Here is a 22,504-nt window from a genome sequence, read left to right on the forward strand (position 1 = left end):
TTTCAACTATTTGTTGGAAAATTATTTCTTTGTAATCGTTATATATTTCATTATAATGTTTCAAGAAATTGTTAAATAAATTATGCTATTAGTTTTTGACGAAAAAATATATTTTTGTTAATAAAATCGTCATATAATAATGTTCTAGTAACATTTAGAAACATTTTCAGAAAATTTCCATTTACATTTTTTAGTACATTCATTAAGATCAGCTGGAAACGCTGTGCAATTTTTCAGCTGGTTAGTGTATTGTATGTAAACATTGAGCATCAAAATGGCTTGCGGTGGAGTTGTGTGTGGTTTATATTAAACGTTTTATATTATATTAAGTGTATTTAGTTTATTTTAGTGATTATAGTTGATGCAATAAACAAGTAATAGTGTTGGTGTGTAACATTATAAGAAATAAAAATAAAATGGTAGGTTTTTGTTCATGAAATAGGGAAAAGAAATTGTTGGGTGAACCGTATTCGATTTAAGGAATTTATTATAATTTAATTCTGGAATTTTCGGTTTTTATAGGATAGCGGAACTGAATCCCTCGCCATTTTGGACGCATTATTAAAGGAATTCTTCGATTATAAAACTTCAAACGAAAGAAAACAAGAAATTGAAACAGTTTTGGGAGAGTTTGGCAGTCAAAGAGATGCTTGGAAACATTGCATTTATTATCTTAATAATACCACCAATCATTTCGTTTGCATGTTTTGCTTGGCCACATTGGAGGTAGATAATTCGGAAATTTTTATAATTTAGGCAATCTCAAGTGTTTTTTTTCCAGATTATATAACTATTTATTCTCTTTTGTTTTTAGAAAATTATTACCAAACAGTGGTTACAACTTCTGTGGGAAGAAAGATCTCAGCTAAGAACATTACTTTACCAATATACATTACAGCGTCATGCGTTAGTCCCTGTATTTATTCGTAATAAGTTATTAAAACTTGTAGTTGATATTGCAAGATTAGATTGGCCACATTTTTATCCAGACTTTTTCACCAACATTTTAACGGTAAGTTTATTTTTTAAATACTTTAAAACGTACAAATCCAATTGAATTGCTTCTGATAATTCACCACTCCAAAACAAAACATCTCTCTATAAAGTGAATTTCTGTTAAATATTAATAACAAATAAGTGAAATTCTTATATTTTCTCATTTTTGAGATGCTTTCGAGATTGGCATAATTTAATGGCAAAATCGGAATAGAGCGCCGATGATCGTGAAAACGCGATGGATGTTATTTTAATTCTATTTATTTTTGTAAAATTTTAACGATTGACATTAATAGAATTAATTATTAAATATGTGCTTAAATGCCGTTTATTGGACGAATTACTTAGACATGTTTCGTAACTTTAGTAATGATAGTTACATTCAATAAATCTCGTCAAAATATTTAATTTTTGGTCAATTTGCCACTTTTTTTTAAAATTCTAAACTTTTTTTAGTGATTTAGGCGTTCCGAAACGAAGTTACTCGTTACTTTGCATGTCTTCCAGAAATCAAAATTAATTGTAACATAACATTTTTGAAAATTTGTTCACGTGTTTTTGTACTTTTAAACTTTTCACAAGTTTTAAATTTCTTAGGGAATTTAATTTAACATTTAAGCAATTATTCTAATTCTTTTATTCTTATTAATCTTCTCAAAATTAATTTGGTTGTTTCTTTAAAAGTTTTGACAGTTATTCTTTTGCTAAAGCTAAAAATTTATAATACTTAATATATTATTATTAAGTTATTTATTGTGATTATTATTTTTAAAAATATTATTTCAATATAATTTAAAACGTGAAGTGGGAAATTTAAAGTGAACTTTGTTTTAGCAGGTTTTCTCTTATTCTTTTTTATTTTCTGTTAACTAAATTTTTAAAATTTCCTAACATAAAAATAATATCAATGCGAATTTTAATTATAAAATTGAAGAATTTATCACAATTTATGTGATGAGGTTTTTGAATTGAAATCTTATTACTCAGCGATTTAGAATCAATGATCCTTACATAGAAATATGTCATCTAAATTTAAGAACTTAATTTTAAGAAAATCAACAAAAAAATTTATAATTAATTCTCATTTAATTAATTCATTTCAAATTTCTGTATATAATAATATAAATAAATATATTAATAATTAAGTATAATTTAACAATATTGGGTATCCGAATGTTCGTATTTGTATTATGCTTGCTAAAAAACTACTCATGCATCTGTGTGTGTATCTTTCGGAAAATGATAGCACATCATGCTTCTGAGTATATCTTTTTTGTATTTGCCTTTCCAGCACCCAGGATCGCTCTTAATTTGGCTCCCAGTCGAATAGCAAGTCCCTTTCTAAATTGTGATTAAGGCAGCATATGTACCCTATTCCCTTTTACCTCGAACTGACCGAGAAGCACATTTATGCTATTTTTAATTATCTAAATTCTTTTTTGGGAGGCCACGTCAAAATAAAATATGTTTTACTACTGTAAAGAGTGAAAAAAAAAAATGCAATTGAAAATGGGCTTTTATAGTATATTCTTTGTTTTTATTTTGTTGCAATAAATGTTTTCCATTGCCTCTTAGAGAATATGTTGCAACATTCTCAGTAAACAAATTCATGACTGTTTTGAATTTTCACCCTCAGTTAATGGATGGCAGTGAAAGTCGTGTTCTTGGATTAGCATTTCTTCAAACTGCTTCAGAAGAGCTTATTTGCCCAAGAGAAGATCTCAGTGCTTCCCGTAAGGAAGAGCTCAAAAGACTATTCTTAGCACACATTCCACAAGTCTTCAATACTATTACAGGTAAAAACTAAGAAGTGTTTTTTACTTAAATTTGTTGTTTGAATAACAGTAATTATAGTAGGATTCATCTTTTTTTTTAGCATGATATTAAATTTGTTCGAAATGTAAATCTTTTCATTGCATGAAAAAGTACTGATAAAACACAAGTCTAGAATTGGGTAGTTTGTACCCTCTTCTACAATTTACAATGTTCAAAAGAGATTTTAATACTGTGTAATAATTAATTTAAATGAAAAGAACTGGTTAATCACTAGACTTGTGTTTTTAAATTTAAATCTTACTTTTATAACCCGTAGAGCTTACTGATATTGAATATAAAATATTATAGGTATACTAGAGGAGGCAAAGAATAAGGGGAATGGAGGGGAAAACCCTTCCGTACTGGCTGCACTTCAGGCTCTTTCTCATTTATTTTCATGGATTCCTCTATCAGACGTCAATTCTCTACAACTGCTGTCTTTAATCACTCATTTTGCTTCTCAACCGGTATAATCTTTTATTAAAAACTTTTTCTATGTAACATTATTTCAGATCATACCATTCTATTGTTTTTTGTTTTGTTTTTTCAATCTTTGCTTTATAAAGAAGGTTATTAAAAGCAGAGGGTTTATTCTTGAATGAAAAATGCAGTAATATAAATAGGACTAGGACCTCCACAGACTTAATTTGTTATGGGGAGGAATGTAATCAAGAATAGTGCTGATATTTCTTTTGGTCTTCTTCTTCCTTACTGCGTTCTAACTGTATTTTTCAGCTCAGTTCGTAAAGGCTTCAAATACAACTTTCATGCTGAATTCAAAAGTAGCTTCTCAATTTATTTGAGAATCAGATCCTTATCAAAGCATTTGAATATATTCTGTTCCTAAGATGGTGAAGGAGGAGTGATAAATATTGAACAACCGCACAACAAAAGAAAACTTATTACCTTGAGTGATGTCTTGAGTGTGTGACTTGGGTTTTTAAGTTTGTAGGAAATATGAGGCGCTCAGCGCAATAGTGGCCCCAACCCTACTGAAGTACTTATTGGGTAAAGTAGATTTGAAAGTTTGATGAAAATCTGTATTTATTTATGGCAGTGATTTTTTTCAAGTAAATTCCAAAACTTTATCATATATTGCAGTGTAGTACCTAGTTTTCACTTATGCATTAAATTGGTACATTAAAACAAACTCTTCTTGCTAGTACATGTAGGTTGGAGGTTGGGCCACTATTGCAATATCCGATTTCAGTTGATTTGGGAAAATATGTAGGATAGGCTTATATCATATTGCTATAAATCAGGTAATATAAGAAGATAATACAGGCGCCACAGTAGCCGAGCGGGTTAAGAGGCGAGACCTGCAAAGCTAATATGCATTGTGGTACTGGGTTCGATTCCCGGACTTAGGCCTTGGATTTTATTTAATGGTTAAATGAAAAATAGTAAAGTACGTTTGCTAGTCGCCTCCGTCCACGACACCTGATTGGTAGTTGGACGTTAAGCCCCGCCTGAAAAAGTAGGCGATTACTTTACTTTACTTTTTAAGAAGATAATACGTTATATTCTTTATGAATACTTTTCACATCTTATCCACTTCCTTCTTCTTCATCAGAACTTCCCAGGGTCTTCTGTTACTGCACTTCTTTTCTTTTATTGTTATTAATGTTTCTGTTCTGACCTCCACATTGATCACTGTACATCATAAGTTTGCTTGTCTTTACAAATAATGCCTTTATATAGTGCAAGATGCAAGACCCTATTTCTTGAGGACCTCTTGAAGCCTTCATCCCAGACATACATACAAGCATCCTGGTTATTGAGATTGTGAATCCCTAGACAATATGTACAGAACTGTCTTTTATAATAGCACATACCCCACAGAAAGAACTGGTGTAGACAAAGTTTTCATTAGATCAAACGCTATAACTGTGACAGCATTTTCTGGTTTGCCTACTTCAGCCTCGGCCTTCATTCCAGCGCAGGCGGACTCAGCTTTTCTTAAATGAAGTTCTTTTTGAATTTTGCAATGCTCTAGTTGCCTTCCAGATGCTGTGATTTTCTTCTGTGCAATAACACACTGTCCATGTCTTCTGTCTTCTGTTGAGTAGACTGAGAAGGTGGGTTGGGCCAGTATTACACTCTAAGAGGCAATGATTCCTTTCAATGCAATTACACATTTCCCTTGTCATCTGTTGAGTAGACTGAGTAGGATGGTTGGGCCAATATTACACTCATAGATTAGCATGTGGTGAGTGCAGTCATGTTGATATCTCAGTTTTCACAGACTGAGAAGGTGGGTTGGGCCAGCATTACACTCTAAGAGGCAATGATTCCTTTCAATGCAATTACACACTTCCCTTGTCATCTGTTGAGTAGACTGAGAAGGATGGTTGGGCCAATATTACACACATAGATTAGCATGTGGTGAGTGCAATCATGTTGATATCTCAGTTTTCACAGACTGAGAAGGTGGGTTGGGCCAGCATTACACTCTAAGAGGCAATGATTCCTTTCAATGCAATTACACACTTCCCTTGTCATCTGTTGAGTAGACTGAGAAGGATGGTTGGGCCAATATTACACACATAGATTAGCATGTGGTGAGTGCAGTCATGTTGATATCTCAGTTTTCACATTTTTGTGGGTTGGGCCACTATTGCGCTGAGCGCCTCATATAGAAATAGTCTGGTTCTAGGACCTCAACAAACTTAATTTGTTGTGGGAAGGAATGTAATCAAGAATAGTCCTAATCATTCACTCAAAAAGGCAAAAAAAAAAACTTATATGTGTAACTTGCTACGCACTTGTGATAGTTACAAATAATTAATGTAAAGAAAGTAAATGGGTTTTTACATAGAACACCATATTCACGCTTCAAGAAAAGAAAAAAAAGCACGTTCAAGATTCTTGTTGACCATCCATCAGAAAATTACTTTTCAAAATGTGATGAAAATTAAAAATGGTTATGGTAATGATAATGAGAAAGTGGAATTTGATAATTAATTAAGAATTATCTCAGAAAAAAGTCTGTTGCAACTTAAGTTTAAGATCAAAACGATTTTTTTTTTTAACTTTGGCAAAACAAAAATATATCCTTAAAAAAAACTCGTCATTTTCACAGGATGCTAGTGGATTACATGGGCTCTCAGCATTAAACGAGCTTCTCTATAACAATTGTGTTCCAGCAACATTCCAAAATCCGCTGCTTAATTTATGTGTCCACAATAATTCACTATTAAGAGCAGCACTTTCTACTTTGAATAATAATATGGGCTCAACAATTAATCCAGAGTTAGTATATAGTTAAAATTTGATAAACCGTAAAAAAAATTATTTATAAAATAATATAATATGGCTGTGTCTACTTATTTAATTGTGTTATTCATTACTGTTTTTAGATATTTGAGCAAATTGACTGAGATGACACGCCTGTGTGTATCAGTGCATTGGCACAGAGTTGAATCTAGTCCAGGGTTTCCAGTGCTTGAGTTTCTTTCCTCTTTATTCCAGTTTACATTCCAACAGCCTACTTTGGAAGGTTTTTATATGACTTTAGATATATGGAACTCATTGCTTGATTATCTTCAACTAAAAGATACTGGACATATTGCAAAGTAAGTAATAAATATTTGTTAATTTTTATAAAATATTCAATTTTTAGCTGTAAGATAGCTAAACAGTATTACCTGCTAAAAGATATGAAAATTTTGGACATTTTCATAGGTACGAAGAAGTATTAGTTACATTGGTGCATGCTCTATTAAAGAAACTTCAAGGCCATCGAGACTTAGACAACGAAATGCTTGACAATGATGTAAGTCATGGGGAATATTTTAGACATGCTAGAAAATCAGATTAGTGGGGAAAAAACAACCAATAACTGCTTTGCTATGTTGCAGGAAGAGACTGAAAGGCAGAAGTTTTTAAGACAATGTATAGAAGTAATTGCAAAAATAGCAGAACTCGCGCCGACTCAGACTTGCACTCTTGTGGTATGTATACTTTCTCTGGGTTAGCCACGTCTACTGGGATCTTGGTACTTTTTTTTTGGAGATTTGATAGCTTTAAAAACACTAACTGTACCTCATTGCTACAATTAGGGTTCTATGGAGACGTAGCTGATGTTGCCATATCTAAATAATCGGCGAACCTTAGCTTACCATTACATACATACTTCACAGAAAATCAGATTCATTACTTAATCATTAAAACCTCATCGTCGAGGGTTTCTGGACCGCGTCTCTCTCTCGTCCCGCTTTCTTTTATACAGAGAACTTGACCACTCATTTAACTTTTGTCACTTGAATGAGGATCATTCCTTGGGTCTAACTCTAACTGAACTCAGCTGGATCTTTAAGTTAAGATGTGAGCTTGTCTACCTGAATCATACGCCATGGCTGACTAGGGAAATTGAACTTTGTTCTCTTTGTAATTCAAGGTGCATTGAGGACGTGGTTCACTTTCTTGGTGACTGCTCAATTCTTTCTGAAATCCGGAGACTCTATCTCGGACGTTCAGTACTTACAAGAGAACAACTGATTTCTTTCCTAAATGGAACGCGAAATTGTCAACCTCTTATTAAATATGCTCATCATGCCTGGTCTTATCGTTATCAGCTGGTTCAGGAGTTTAGTTATTAATTTATAATTCTGTTATATATTGGTTATTTCGTTTTATTTTTATTTCTAGGCCACTTATATTTTTTGTTTATTATTACTATTATTATTTTTTGGTTTATTTGTTTTTCTTTTACTCCGGCTGACGGATTTTCCAAGCCGTACAATATTTTCATTTTGTAATTTGTAATTTATATATCACATGAAGAATAAATATTATTATTATTATTAACTAGTTGTTAAATTCAATAATGTTTTTTCAAAATCTATTCCAAACATAGAATTTGATAAATTATTTTGCGTTTGATTTCTTACTATGTGAGGTCGTGAAATAAGGAATCCTTTATTTTTACGAAAATACTAACAGTTTTATGTAATAGAAATTGCATGGCTTAATACCGTCTGCAAGAGCTGGCATTTAGCAAAAAAACGAAAGACAATAAAATTTAAAACAAAATACAGTAAAATAAAAATTTAAGATTTAGAACTATGAATTGAGAGAAAAAATATTCTAATTATAATTAATAATAATATCACTTTGATTCAATCCAATTAGCAGTGAACTAAACACATAATCTGTTTCTAAGAAGAAAAAAAGGAAAAACAAAATTATAATTAGAAAAATTTAACGAATTTAACAGGGATTTAGCTTTAATAAGCAGACCATTCACTAATTAGAATCTTAAATTCCAGCCTATTCTAGTAAAAACAATCTGAGAGGAATTCAAGTCAGACAATAACTGCAATACAGTGACCAGAGAGACTTGAGTTATCCATGAACCGAAGACGAAGTTCACTCTAGGTCAAAACACTTCAAAAAATGAAAAAGTTCCTACTATACTCCTAAAGAGCACAGGTTCTACCAAACCTTATCGCCTTACCTCCTAAACAAGGAGCACTATGCAGCTTTTTTATCTATTTTATTACGAAATCATTATAGATAATTAGTAGAAAAAATCCTATTTGTGAGAAAAAAAGAGAAGGTTGTCAAGAAATCCACACAAACATTTGAAACTTCCAGTGGACTTGAATTGTATGTGATTCCCTGCCTCTTTAGTTGAGATCCTTATTTCAATTTTTAATCGTTATTTTTTATTTTTTTCAGCTGGAGTGTTGGCAACCACTGATGTCTCAATATAGTACCCTCTTATGTGGAGGTGGTAACGAATCAACTGCAGATTCAGGAGGTGATTGGTTAGAAGATTGTGCAGCATTGACTCAGGCTGTAGCACGATTATATTCCCAGATGTTAGCCGCAGCAGTACCTCACAATCTTGCGTCTCTGTTCGCCAATTTAGCCGCACAGGCCACTCAAGCACGTTTACACGACAGACAACAATTTCTTCCGATTGCGCCAAACTTAATAGAATTGTAAGTTTAAGTTTAATAATCAATTAACTTTTGATTAGAAAATCTATCTAATACATTTTGTTTATATCTTCCTTTCAATAATTGTATAATATTTAAATTATTTTAGGCATAGTCAGATAGTCGCTGGTCTAAATGCTTGCATGTGTGAGAGTATTGTTGAAACAAGTCTAACAGCAGTGATGCCTCTACTGACTGAACCTACTGCACCTAAACTTCAGCATTCTGCAGCACACGTGCTGAATACCATCTGTTTACAACGAGCACCGCAAAGATCTCTCGACCAACTGTATACTTTGTTTACAACGAATATCAGTCATTTGCCAAAAGAGGTATTTTAATAGTTCTTATCTTTAAAAAACGTAAACCATATTATGTATTTCTACGTATGTAATCAAATGTCTATGTCACTTAATAGTAAAGTAGAATTGAAGATGCTGTTCTATTTGAAAAACTGTTTGGTAACCTCTGTTTGCTTGACTAAATAAATAAATGCACAGGAAGTTTCAGCCAGCTCTCTACCTCGCTTCCAAGCTTTATTTGGAGTGATTACTTCTTACTAAAACAGTAGCTTACTACCGAAATAGGTTTACTTATCCGACAGCATCTCCAAGTGATGATACAACTCATTATAGTTAGTAAGGGAAGTTCTAGGAAGCAAAATAGAGCCACCAGTTAGGTTTAACCTCTCCCAATTTGAAATTAGATGAAAGTATATTCCTCTCCCATCCCTGTAAGCTGAAAGTCTCTATTAAGGATAACTACTTTCTTTTGCAGTTGACGTCACCCCTTCCTTATGCTCCCAGATGTTCTGTTCTTCTGAAGCAATTCCAAGATAAGCTTCTACTTTTTCTCTCACTTCTCATTCATTCAAATAATATTCGTTTATATTCTATTTATATTTAGACTCTATCTCTTCTTCTTCTTCTTTCATGGCGCTACAACCCAGTGATGTGGGTCTTGGCCTCCTCAATATACTTCCGCCAGTCGTCCCTATCTTTAGCAACCGCCATCCAGTTACGAACTCGAAGGATGCTCTTAGCATCTTGAGCCACACCGTACTGCCATCGTAACCTGGGCCTTCCAATTCTTCGTTTCCTGTCTGGTGTCTCGCGTAGAAGTTTATAGGGAATTTCTTCAGCAACCATTCACGCTATATGGCCAGCCCATCTCAATCTGCTCAACTTGATCCAATTAACTCTATCGGGAGCTCTTCTAATAGTGCATACAGCTTCCTTTTGTGCCTACGTCGCCAGGTCGTGCCTTCACGTACTGGGTCATAAAGCTTACGAAGCAGCTTTCCGACGGTTTTCGTCCGCCTTTCAGATGGTCCATGTTTCCGAGGCGTACACCAAAACGGGCCTAACAAGAGTCTTGTAGAGCCTCAGTTTAGTGCCTCTCGTCAATAATTTACTTTTAAAATGCTTACTTAGGCCATTATAGCATTTATTGGCTGACATCAATCTCCTTTTCACTTCCTGTGATACGTCATTCTCCGCTGACACAAGGGATCTTGTAAACGATCAAGACTCTATCACTTGGTGATACTTGAAATACTTTTTTGAAATTCAAAGTTAAAGCAAAGTGATTCCATAGAGCCTTAAATTTAGAGCGCACCTAATTAAATCTCTCAATAAACTGAAATAGTTTTAGGTAGATTTGGAAGAAGTTCTTATTTATAAATTAGATTAATTAATAATTAATATTGTGCTCTTATTATTTAAAAAAAAAATTAATTAATATTTGTTTATTTGCAGACATTGAGTGTAGTTTATTGCGCCTTAGTAAGATGTTTACTAAGTTGGAAGTGGGAATCAGACTCTACAAGAGTGCAGCTGTTGGCTGGACTAATCGAGACTATGACACCAACTGGAGGTCAAGCACAATTACAAGATCTGTCTCACATTACTGCAGTTCTATTGCACGCCAAGCCTGATACTTCTTCTGCTAAAAAATTACTTTTTACCGCTGTGCAGGTGAAAACAGTTATCATTGTTTTGTTTTTAAAATTAATTAAAGAATGGACATTTTTTGTTTTCTTTTCAACTTGATTGTTAATTGAAATCTATTATTTTTCCAGCCCGTATTGCAACAAGTATTAAACGATTTCCCCCGCATATTGAAAACTAAGCCTGAACATTGTAACGCAATGCTAACACTGTTCCTTGAAGCTTTTAGAACTCTTCAACATCAGATGGGCGCACAGTTTACCCAACGAGCTGTTCATACATTCATTAGCTGCTTTACACAGTTAGCATATATCCATACTTTCATTGATTTATCATTATACAATTATAAGACTGTTGTTAAGGTATGATAAAAATGTTTTAGGTGTGAAATATCGGAGATAAGTTGTGGAGTGGACAAATTGTTACAGTTGCTGACACTTGTTATAGAACAACCTGCAGCCTCTTTTAAACATTTTGTGCCAAGTTGTATTGCACTCTGTTTAGAAAACATTTTACCGTCGGTCACAGAATCTACAAGTGGCATTATTAAACCACCATTGTTTCATCTCTTATCGAGGTACTTTAATTTATTCGATTTATTTTGTTTTTAAATTATACATATATATTTTTCAAGCCATTACAAATTTATTTTCTTTGTTTTCCATAATAGTTTGGTCATGCATAAGTGGCAGTATTTCTACCAGGGTGCTGTACAAGATTGTCAGCCAGTCTTAGAACATGGTGATCAGTTGGCAGCTATCTTGACTGCCTTTGGGCAGTCTTTAACACAAACTGATATTTCAATATTTTCACAAAATCTACAAGCACTGGAATCAATAAATCATAAGTGGAAGCTCTACCATAAAGTAAGTTGTAATTAAACTTTTCAAATATCGTCAATTTATGTTTAAACTCACAACACTGTTGTCTGTAGCTTTTTAAGTGAATTAAATTCTCAATGTCATACTGATGAATCAATCTCTGGTGGTGGATAAAAATCCGAAACTACAAAGAGATAAAGAATATAGTGCCATGATAGAAGAAATCATATTATGTTGCACTGCAATAAATATATTTATATATTTAGGATTTTTACAGAGGTTAATTGAAATTGAAAAAAAAATTGTTCTTCCTTTTAACTGGTTCTCTCATTTTAAATCTCAACTTTCCCTCATTGGTTACGATCATTTACTGTTTAACAATAATGTATCTCACTTTTTGTATTATTTAAATAATATAATTCAAGCTTATGATAATCATTTATTTAGCAAGGATATTGATTTTATTTAAATCTTCTTTTAGCCTCTATTTTAGAAGTTTTTGTTCTTTTAGTTCGATAGAAAATTATCTTTTATTTAACTGCAATATTGAAAAAATTAGGCTGGTAGCCCAGATGCGTTTAATGGGTCGAAAATTCTGTATAGAATTATAATTAAAAATGAGAAACATCAATTTAATCCGGAGGATATTTGTTCATTATGCTCTCTAAATTTAAAAGATAATCTTTACCATTTTATTTTTCAATGTTCAAAATTTTCATTGCACAGAGATAAATATTTAATTCAGTACATCTTAAATGATAATGCCAATAGTGATAAATTAGTTAAGATAAGATAAGATGGTAGACGGGACGGGACCTATGCCCCATGGCACTGCAGCCACAAAAGACTTATTGTGCCAGCCCCTTCTTAGTTCTAGTAAGCGAACCCTCCCCTCCTAAAGAGGTTGAGGACCTTCCCTACTAGTTCTTTTTGCGCTACTATCTCCTTCGGCCTCAACGTTCCAAAGGTTTCATAGCGCAAACGTTCGATTGCAACGCAATCGAACAACAGGTGAGAGGCCGTTTCCTCCTCTTCCTGACATAATCTGCACAGCGGCTCCGAGCTGATAAGCCCCACCCTGCACAGATGCTTTTTAAACCTACCGTGCCCCGTGAATAGGCCTGTAATCAGAGTAATCTGATTTCTGCCCAAACACAGGGTCTCTTTGGATCTTTGCTTACACAGCCAAGGCATCAAGGTCTTGCTGTGTTTAACCCCAGGACACATCACCCAGTTCTTTTCATGCTCCCTCCAGATCCAATCTCTGAGAGCCGCACGAACCGAACCCCTGGTGATCCCCAGGACAGGCTCTGGACCGATGAAAGGAGTGTTAGCTCCATTCCTGGCCAGATAATCAGCTTTTTCATTCCCTTTAATACCCACATGGCCCGGCACCCATTCCAACCGAACTTTGTTGTGCCGCGCCAGTAGATCTAGGGCCTTCCTGCATTCCCAAACCAGGGAAGAGGTCATTCTGAAGGATACAAGAGCCTTCAGTGCAGCCTGGCTGTCCGAAAAGATACGAATCTCCCTATTTCTAGGTTCCATCCGCAGGTTTTCCTCAGCACATATTTTAATAGCAAAAACCTCGGCCTGGAAGACAGTGGCGTATCTCCCAAGAGATCTCTCTATGAGTACCTCGGGTTTAACCCCATACACTCCAGACCCAGTCCCACAGTCCATCTTGGAGCCATCGGTAAACCAAATGCCTCCCTTCCGGTACTGGTCCGTCCAGTTCACCTTCCATTCAGTCCTCGGTTTGATACAAACCTGAAAAGGAGTCTCGAAACTGTATTTAGGACAGATACTGTCCCCTGCCATGTCAATAACCGGTCCAGGGTCGACCTTATCTGAAATACTCATATGGCCGATGCAGGAGCTAATACGCCTCCATTGACCATTGCTCGCCATTCTGTACGCACTGGCCCTTGCCTCCGCCTGAATAACATATTGAAGCGGAGCCAGCCCCAGCAGTACCTCCAGCGCTGCTGTAGGGGTACTACTAAAGGCCCCCGTGATCATCAGACAGGCCAGTCTCTGCACCCTTGCTAGAGCCTTAATTGCCGTCTGTTGTTCAGTCTTCCTCCACCACACCACTGAACCGTAGGTGATGATAGGTATGACTGTACGTGTATAGAGCCAGTGGGTCATCTTTGGGCTAAGACCCCATGTCTTCCCACAGGTTCTAGTTATTCCACAAAGGGCCTGTTTAGCCCTTAGTGTAACTCTCTCTATCTGCGCCTTCCAAGTGAGTCTAGTGTCCAGGACAATGCCCAGATACTTGACCTCACCCGACACATCCAGAGTTTTACCAAAAAATCGAAGGTTTTTGTAGCTCTCTCTTTCCCTTCTCCTTGTAAAGGGAACCAGAGTAGTTTTAGAAGGGTTCACTGAAAGCTCTACCCTTCTACACCAATTTTCTATAACCTTGAGAGCTTCCTGCATGAGTTCAGCCACGATTATCTCGTGCCTACCCCTGACCACTACAGAAATATCATCTGCGATAAATTAGTTAGTTTATTAAATATTGAAAATGAAACTCAATTGAACAATGTATTCTTATACACCATCAAATGTTTAAATCAAAGAAAATCTTGTTTAAGTTAATGTATTATTACTGCAAGGAAGTCCCTATTTGGTTTTTTCTTTCGAAACTTTTATTTCAACAAGGTAAATAGCTGGTATTCTTCAAAAACTGTATGTTTCCTCTTTTTTTTATGGTTTATATAATTAGAAGTTTATTATTTATTTAGTTTTTCATTTTATGATGTAATTGGAATATTGTATTTATTTTCATTTTCTTTTATAACACACTCCTTGCTTATAAGGCGTAATGTTCTTCAAAGCAATAAATAAAAAACTAACTAACTCTATATATTTAGGAAGGATTATTGTTAATTATCCTAACTTGTTTGCTATATTTTATTGATTAATTTATTGAAATATTGCAGGAGATGTTCAGAGTACAATTTCTAGCACTGTTGCTGACAGTCTTATTAACAACATTGATAAACAAAAGTCATGCTTTACTTAGCGATGAAATCGCTACAGCAATCTATAATATGGCAGCCGTAAATTTCGACACTTTCTTCAATAGCTTCTTACCACAGTTTCTGTCACAAACCTCTGGTTTAGATGACAACCAAAGAGATATATTGAAGAAAAATATTAAACCAGATACTGTAAGCAATCGTTTTTGGTTATTCTATGTGTTTATACTTTTTTTTTTTTATCGCCTATTTTTTTCAGGCGGGGCTTAACGTCCAAATACCAATTAGGTGTCGTGGACGGAGGCCACTAGCAATCATACTTTACTGTAAATTTCTTTTATTAGCCATTAAATAAAATACAAGGCTTAAGACCGGGAATCGAACCCAGTACCACAATGCATATTAGCTTTGCAGTCTCGCCTCTTAACCCACTCAGCTATCGTGGCGCCTGTGTTTATACTTTAAATCAAATTAGAAAGACATTACCAAAAGAGGTTTATTGTGAGAAAAATCTCTATAATTTATAAGATCAGTTTTCTCAACAACCATTTTTTTTTTCTTTCTTGTCATATCGCACACTAGTGCTTGCAAAGCAATCAGACGGATGTAAGGATCCGTTTTCTTCCCTCTCATCTACTCAGTGACTGGATCCATTAATTATGAGACGCCCAGAGGATATATTGTTTATCGTGCCCCACAAACATATTCTCTCTTTCCATTAGACAAGATTAAATCGGCCTGATCCGAGTTATGGCCAGCACACGGCCACCAGGATGTCGCTCTAAATAATTTTAGTTTCACCAAAAAAGCTCCAAGGGATGTCCCTAGGGACAGCCCTTAGTCAGGCCTTTGACACCAGGTTTATAGGCGTGAAATCACTTTATTTAATTTTCGTATCAAGTTAAAGTATTTATTTTATGAACATTGAGATTTACATGTTTTTTTAATATCAATTTTTAGCCGCAATAATTATTTTCTCTTGCTCTCATAGTTAAAAAAAAAAAAGAAGAGAGATTTTGAGTATCCGTCGGAAATATCCGTTTTCTCCTTAGTACGAAAAAGTGTTTTTACAATTTTTTATTTTCTATCGCTCGCCGCTTCTTAAAAAACTTTGAGCCTCTATCTCTGGAGTGTCTCTGTCAGGAACCTCCGGGTCTGCTCTCTCCATTGGTAGAATTCTACTTTAATTTTTTGTGAAGTAAAACACCCATACCCTCCTCACCCCTGTTCCTCCACCGTCTTCCTCTTAGCGTCAATCCTGTTCACTTTTTTTTTTTTTCTTTTCATTTTGTTTCCGTTATTCCTAAAGTTTCAATCTTTGGCCGCAAAGAAAAGAAGCACAGGTTACTCATCAGTGAATTAATAATTATTTTGTTTTAATATTTAATTTCGAATAATTATTTTCTTTTATTTGCAGGACCTACCATCATTTACCCAGAATATCTTTCGTCTTGCAAATGACGTAAGGTGTTACAGATTGTGCAATACTGGATCGTAAATTTTCAGAAGAAAAACAAATCCAAAAGCACTCTTTAAAAATAATAATTAATTAATAAAAACGTAAAATATAATTACTTCTACTTCCATTCCATTTTACTACTTTATGTAGAAAATTTTTTTATTCCAATTTTTTGAAATCTCCCCTATAAAATGAGGCACACATAGAGATCAAAATTCAAAAACATTAATCTTTTCCTAAAAATGTCCCTCTTTAAAAACAAAATTCTACTATTTATATTTATAAAAATAATAATAATAATAATAATAATAAATTCTATATAGTTAAAATATACTTATAAAAAAATATATATAATACATGATATCAAATTACTAACTTGCACAGAATTCTTGTGATGATTGTATTTGTATTTTGCTGTTGTTCATTAAAAATTCCATCCATTGCATTAAATCCAGAAGTTTTACATTAAAATAAAAAAAAATGCAAATATATGTGAACTATGTGTGTATTTTAGTGTATTGTGATTCTCGTTATTTATTACAGATCTTATTTTGTTTTGTGTAATATTTTTTTTAGGTAAAAAAAAAATGACCATTTTTTTAGAATTATAACGTCAAATAGACATCTTCCTCTCTCTTAGTGAAAAAAAAAAAATTAAAATTAAAATAGAGAATTTTTTGTGCCATGCTAAATTTATATGTTATTATTTTTAAAACAAAAATATTAATAAAAGGAAAATAAGAAATTTATAACAGAAAAATGAATTTATTTCTTATTTCTTGGACTAGTCATTGACGTAAATATTATTTTATTATTTTCTTTTTTTAAATTATGAGTTAATAATATTAATCGTACGGAATTCAAATTTTATTCAAAAAGTTTATATACTAGAGCCATTTGTGTTTCTGTTATTGTGAAGAGTCTATATACATTAAGAAATTTATGTCGTATATAATAATGCCATTTGTTTGTTTTCTTTCTTTATTTTGTACCATATTTTAATTTTATTAATCAGTAGAAGTGGTTGCCATTTTTATTTCTTTCTTTTTTATTAAAAAAGTAAAAGATAAAACTGTATAATTTCCTTTCAATAAAATATATAAATTAGTAAATTTTTTGTTTAACATTAAAACTTTCCGGTAAGGTTGATGTCAAAAACTGCACGAAAAAGCGTAACGTTGAAAAACACCCAACTTTGACATTTTTTTTCTCTTTTTCTATGAAGATAAAATTCCCAAATTTTCTTTAAAATATACGGCATACCCTCCTTTATAACTGTATTTTTTTTTGCAACAACATAGATTAAATAGGATGAAAAAATGAATGCCATTTCAGTCGAGTAAAATTTATTTTGCCGAGCTTTCGACCTAGGGACTAGGTCATCTTCAGGGCTGTGGAACAGATTTACAGTTTGTTAACAATGATTCTATTGAAATGAATATGTATAATAAAACATATTCATTTTATTATAACATATTCATTTATTAAAACATATTCATAATGATTTTATTATACATATTCATTTCAATAGAATCATTGTTAACAAACTGTAAATCTGTTCCACAGCCCTGAAGATGACCTAGTCACTAGGTCGAAAGCTCGGCAAAATAAATTTTACTTGACTGAAATGGCATTTATTTTTTCATCTTATTGAAACTATAAATCAGGCACCAAAAAGAATGAACAATAGATTAAATAGATTTCAAGAAATACGTTGCTGAAAATGAGCAAAATCGGCATTTTCAAAAAATTTCTTCTTGTCCTTCTTGTTACCTTTTTCTTGTAAACAACGTAGCGCACAAACGAGCGAACCGATTTTCATAAACGAGATGTCATTCGGTTCGGAATTTTATGTAGATGTGCCTTTTGGGAGTCACGACGTTGTACATCGAATGGGAGAGGAGTTAGCCCCATGTATGTGAGGCCCACTCCAAAATTATTATTACTAATAACTCTGTAAATATTAGCCCGATTTTGATAAAATTTGGTAGGATGATAGGGTTAGGACTCCCCTACGTACCTTTAAAGCGACGTTCTGCTCTTACACCTACTAAAGGGAAGTTTTGCAATCATTAAAAATTATCGTTTCGTGAACCTTTTTTCTTGAATAAAGATTATTTGGTTCAAACATGGATGTAGATTTGCATTAAAACTGTTCGGTAGGACACGTTAAAAAACACCCAACTTTGACCATTTTTTTCTCTTTTTCTATGAAAGATAAAATTTTTATAGGTCTCGACGTTGTGTATCTTTATTAGAGGAGCTTGCCCCACGCAGGTCAGGCCTTCTCTAAAACTATTATTTATTACTAATCTTCCAATAACGCTAAATTCGATTTGGCTAAAATTTAGTACGAAGAAGTGATTAAAGCTACTCTAAAGTGCCATCATGTTCCTACACCTACTGAGAAGAAGTACTGCAATTATTTAAAATTATCGACCTACGAATTGATTTTATGAATGAATTGTCTTTCAATTTGAAATTTTAGATACGGCTTTTTGGGGTCTCGATGGTATATACTCCGTAGAAGAGTTTGCCCCACGTAAATAAAGCCCCCTTTTAAACGATTATTAATAATAACTCTGTAAATCTTCGCCCGTCTTTGATCAAATTAAGGAAGAAGAAAAATTTAGAATGCGTGACATTTAAGTGTAATCCTGCTCTTACTCCTACTAAGGGGAAGTATTTGCAACCATGCCGTACTCGTAGTTTAAATTCTCTTTGCCCGTTCAGGGAAAAGAACTGTAATTGCAAATCATTTTTCTTTCCACTCTGTAGAAGTTATTGTGATCACAGCTTGTTTTCGCTTACATCCCTTAAGAAGAAGTAGTGTTATCAAATTTTATCTTACTGCTCTTATTGGAAGGTACTGGAAATTGCTATTTTCTTTCTATTATTCCTCTTAATGGGTTGTAATTATTCATCACTTAATTCCACAATATTTCTCCACTCTCCATCTTCTTCCCACTAACTTGTTACCATTCCCCCATAACTTGTGTCAGTTTTTTTTTTTTTATCCTAAGATCTTCCAACTAATTATTCCCGATACCTATACATTTAAAAAATCATTAGATACATAAATCTCCTTAACAAAAACTTACAGTTTCAAAAGTAAAGAATAAGGGTTGATTAAACGCCAAAAGGTATACCTTTATCAGCTAGTAACTAACATTTCATTCATACTTCTAGTATTATATTCTTAGAATGTATTAGATGTCGCAGACCCTTATGCTGGCCATTTTCATGCATAAAATATTTGTTTAATAATGAGTAGCACCCTTTTAATTTAGATAGTAATAGAAGGTATTATCTATTCATGCAAAGGTTAAAAAAAAAAAAAATAATAATAAATATAATTGTTTTACGTTAAAAATTAAAAATGCATATACCAACGAACATTCCGATTTTATTTTATTTTTAACAACTGATTTAAGTGCAAGTTTAGCGCAGCTGAGGGAAGTCAAAATCGTCGCTGTAAGTTCATTGTTCAATTAAACTGATTGGTACTTTACTTTATGCAGTAGTTAAGCATTAATATGTAATTAATTATGAATATAGTTTTTTAATAATAAATGCTAATATAGTTTTCTTCAATTACATTGTTAATCTAGGTGTTCTCCCCACAATGTTATATATATATGTAATATAAAATAGATATGCATATTTTTAGTTGGTTATAAACCTTCTTTAGAACAAGTACTCAATTAAAGGGCTACATTAAATTGAAGTTTGAAAATGAATGAATTATAATTACAAATATTATACTTTACTGTGTGTAATTTGTGCTCTAGTATTCAGCTGTAAGACGAATTCAAGATTGAAATTTCGTTTTAAATCTGTGATTCAAATCACGGCAGTAATAGATCAACTCCTACTTTCCCTTTTTCTTTTTAATCTGTGAATGAATGTGATGATTATTCAGTATTAAGATAAATCACAAGAATAATTTGGAATAGAGTTAAAATGAAATGACTTTTTAATACTAACTATGATGATGAGATACATCTTTTATTATTCTAACAGAAAAATATTTATGGGTGATAAAAGGCCAGCACAATGGTCTGCGACATCTAATAAATTCCAAAAAATATGATACTAGAAGTATGAATGAAATGATGGGTTGATTTCTGTACCTTTTGGTGTTTAATCGACCCTTATACTTAACTTTTGAAATTGTAAGTTTTTGTTAAGGATTTACTAAAACAGATCAGGTAAATAAAGCAAGTTTCGTTCGCTTTTTTTTTTCAATTTTGCAGGGTTCTGCAACAATCAACTAAAAAGAACAACTCAAGTATAGAATACAAAAATAATATAGAGCCGAAAAAAACAATCGACCCCCACAAAAGTGTAGGGATTGTGTCTACAAATGAGCAAAATTAAATAATGGACGAATGAGTTATCTAACTACAAAGACAATTTATTCTTATAATTTTTATTTACTGAACCTTCAGCAGCCTTTATTATTATTTGCAGTATCCAAGATCATTGGCAACCAGAGTGTTCTTGGTGTATTGACGGACGTTGGAAAGTATTGCCTCACAAAATGCAGTAATATGCTTCTAACTGTCCCTCTGAGCTTTTAAGAATAGCTAATCTAAGGTTAACCAACTGGACTCAAACCTCGGTGTGCCGGAATCTTGCTGGTGATACACTAACATTATATCAAAACACGAAATGCTGGCAGTAAAAGAGAGCTGTATCAACCTGCTGGTGATGTACTAAGATTATATCTAAACGCGGAATACTGGCAGTAAAAGAGAGCTGTACCAACCTGCTGATGATACAGAAACATTATATATAAACGCGTAATTTTGGCAGTACAAAAGAAATACTGGCAGTAAGAGAGCTATGTCCACCTGCTAAATATTATACCTAAACGCGAATTACTGGCAGAAGCAATGCTTTGTAAATACCTGCTGGCGATACTCTAACATTATATCTAAAGGCGAATTACTGGCAGAAGCAAAGATTTCTATCAACCTGCTGGTTATAAACTAACATTATATCTAAACGCGAATTACTGGCAGTAAAAGAGAGTTTTATGAACCTGCTGGTGATACAATAACATTATATCTAAACACGTAATACTGGCTGTAAAAGAGAGTTGTATCAACTTGCTGGTGAAACACTAACATTATATCTAAACGCGAATAACTGGCAGTAAAAGAGAGTTTTATGAACCTGCTGGTGATACAATAACATTATATCTAAACACGTAATACTGGCTGTAAAAGAGAGTTGTATCAACTTGCTGGTGAAACACTAACATTATATCTAAACGCGAATTACTGGCAGTAAAAGAGAGTTTTATGAACCTGCTGGTGATACAATAACATTATATCTAAACACGTAATACTGGCTGTAAAAGAGAGTTGTATCAACTTGCTGGTGAAACACTAACATTATATCTAAACGCGAATTACTGGCAGTAAAAGAGAGTTTTATGAACCTGCTGGTGATACAATAACATTATATCTAAACACGTAATACTGGCTGTAAAAGAGAGTTGTATCAACTTGCTGGTGATACACTAACATTATACCTAAACGCGAATTACTGGCAGAAGCAATGCTTTGTAAATACCTGCTGGCGATACTCTAACATTATATCTAAAGGCGAATTACTGGCAGAAGCAAAGATTTCTATCAACCTGCTGGTTATACACTAACATTATATCTAAACGCGAATTACTGGCAGTAAAAGAGAGTTTTATGAACCTGCTGGTGATACAATAACATTATATCTAAACACGTAATACTGGCTGTAAAAGAGAGTTGTATCAACTTGCTGGTGAAACACTAACATTATATCTAAACGCGAATTACTGGCAGTAAAAGAGAGTTTTATGAACCTGCTGGTGATACAATAACATTATATCTAAACACGTAATACTGGCTGTAAAAGAGAGTTGTATCAACTTGCAGGTGAAACACTAACATTATATCTAAACGCGAATTACTGGCAGTAAAAGAGAGTTTTATGAACCTGCTGGTGATACAATAACATTATATCTAAACACGTAATACTGGCTGTAAAAGAGAGTTGTATCAACTTGCTGGTGAAACACTAACATTATATCTAAACGCGAATTACTGGCAGTAAAAGAGAGTTTTATGAACCTGCTGGTGATACAATAACATTATATCTAAACACGTAATACTGGCTGTAAAAGAGAGTTGTATCAACTTGCTGGTGAAACACTAACATTATATCTAAACGCGAATTACTGGCAGTAAAAGAGAGTTTTATGAACCTGCTGGTGATACAATAACATTATATCTAAACACGTAATACTGGCTGTAAAAGAGAGTTGTATCAACTTGCTGGTGAAACACTAACATTATATCTAAACGCGAATTACTGGCAGTAAAAGAGAGTTTTATGAACCTGCTGGTGATACAATAACATTATATCTAAACACGTAATACTGGCTGTAAAAGAGAGTTGTATCAACTTGCTGGTGATACACTAACATTATACCTAAACGCGAATTACTGGCAGAAGCAATGCTTTGTAAATACCTGCTGGC

At 33.4% G+C, this 22,504-nt stretch overlaps 2 protein-coding genes across 3 annotated transcripts in view; one reads left to right on the forward strand and one right to left on the reverse strand.

The window, feature by feature from the left end:
* Positions 1-18,990, reverse strand: part of LOC141447874 (paxillin-like) — a 144,925-nt gene extending 125,935 nt beyond the window's left edge. Inside the window, exon 1 of the mRNA XM_074115784.1 lies at positions 18,827-18,990. The gene's annotated coding sequence lies outside the window, so the exon portion shown is untranslated. The remainder of the gene's footprint in view (positions 1-18,826) is intronic.
* Positions 278-16,168, forward strand: ebo (exportin ellipsoid body open). Of its 2 annotated transcripts, none has more exons than XM_074115768.1 (17): positions 278-419; positions 523-726; positions 815-1,012; positions 2,633-2,792; positions 3,121-3,278; positions 5,894-6,063; positions 6,171-6,386; positions 6,469-6,586; positions 6,672-6,764; positions 8,494-8,759; positions 8,866-9,088; positions 10,514-10,732; positions 10,837-11,006; positions 11,088-11,282; positions 11,376-11,571; positions 14,478-14,708; positions 15,934-16,168. In XM_074115768.1, the coding sequence occupies exons 1-17, from the start codon at positions 417-419 to the stop codon at positions 16,012-16,014; spliced, it is 2,901 nt and encodes a 966-aa protein (XP_073971869.1). In that variant the 5' UTR covers positions 278-416; the 3' UTR covers positions 16,015-16,168. The 2 variants fall into 2 exon arrangements, with proteins under 2 accessions (XP_073971869.1, XP_073971870.1); XM_074115769.1 differs by having other exon boundaries at positions 6,496-6,586.
* Positions 18,991-22,504: the final 3,514 nt, after the last annotated feature.

The sequence above is a fragment of the Rhodnius prolixus genome, unplaced genomic scaffold (assembly GCF_049639745.1).
Source record: "Rhodnius prolixus isolate KJV_2025 unplaced genomic scaffold, Rpr scaffold_13, whole genome shotgun sequence".
Classification (NCBI taxonomy): domain Eukaryota; kingdom Metazoa; phylum Arthropoda; class Insecta; order Hemiptera; family Reduviidae; genus Rhodnius; species Rhodnius prolixus.

Bases quoted from the DNA above. Each gene is read 5' to 3' on its own strand.
- ebo (XM_074115768.1), top strand. The intron at 9,089-10,513 runs GTATTTTAATAG...GTTTATTTGCAG, and splicing joins TCAGTCATTTGCCAAAAGAG to ACATTGAGTGTAGTTTATTG. The intron at 11,572-14,477 runs GTAAGTTGTAAT...GAAATATTGCAG, and splicing joins AGTGGAAGCTCTACCATAAA to GAGATGTTCAGAGTACAATT.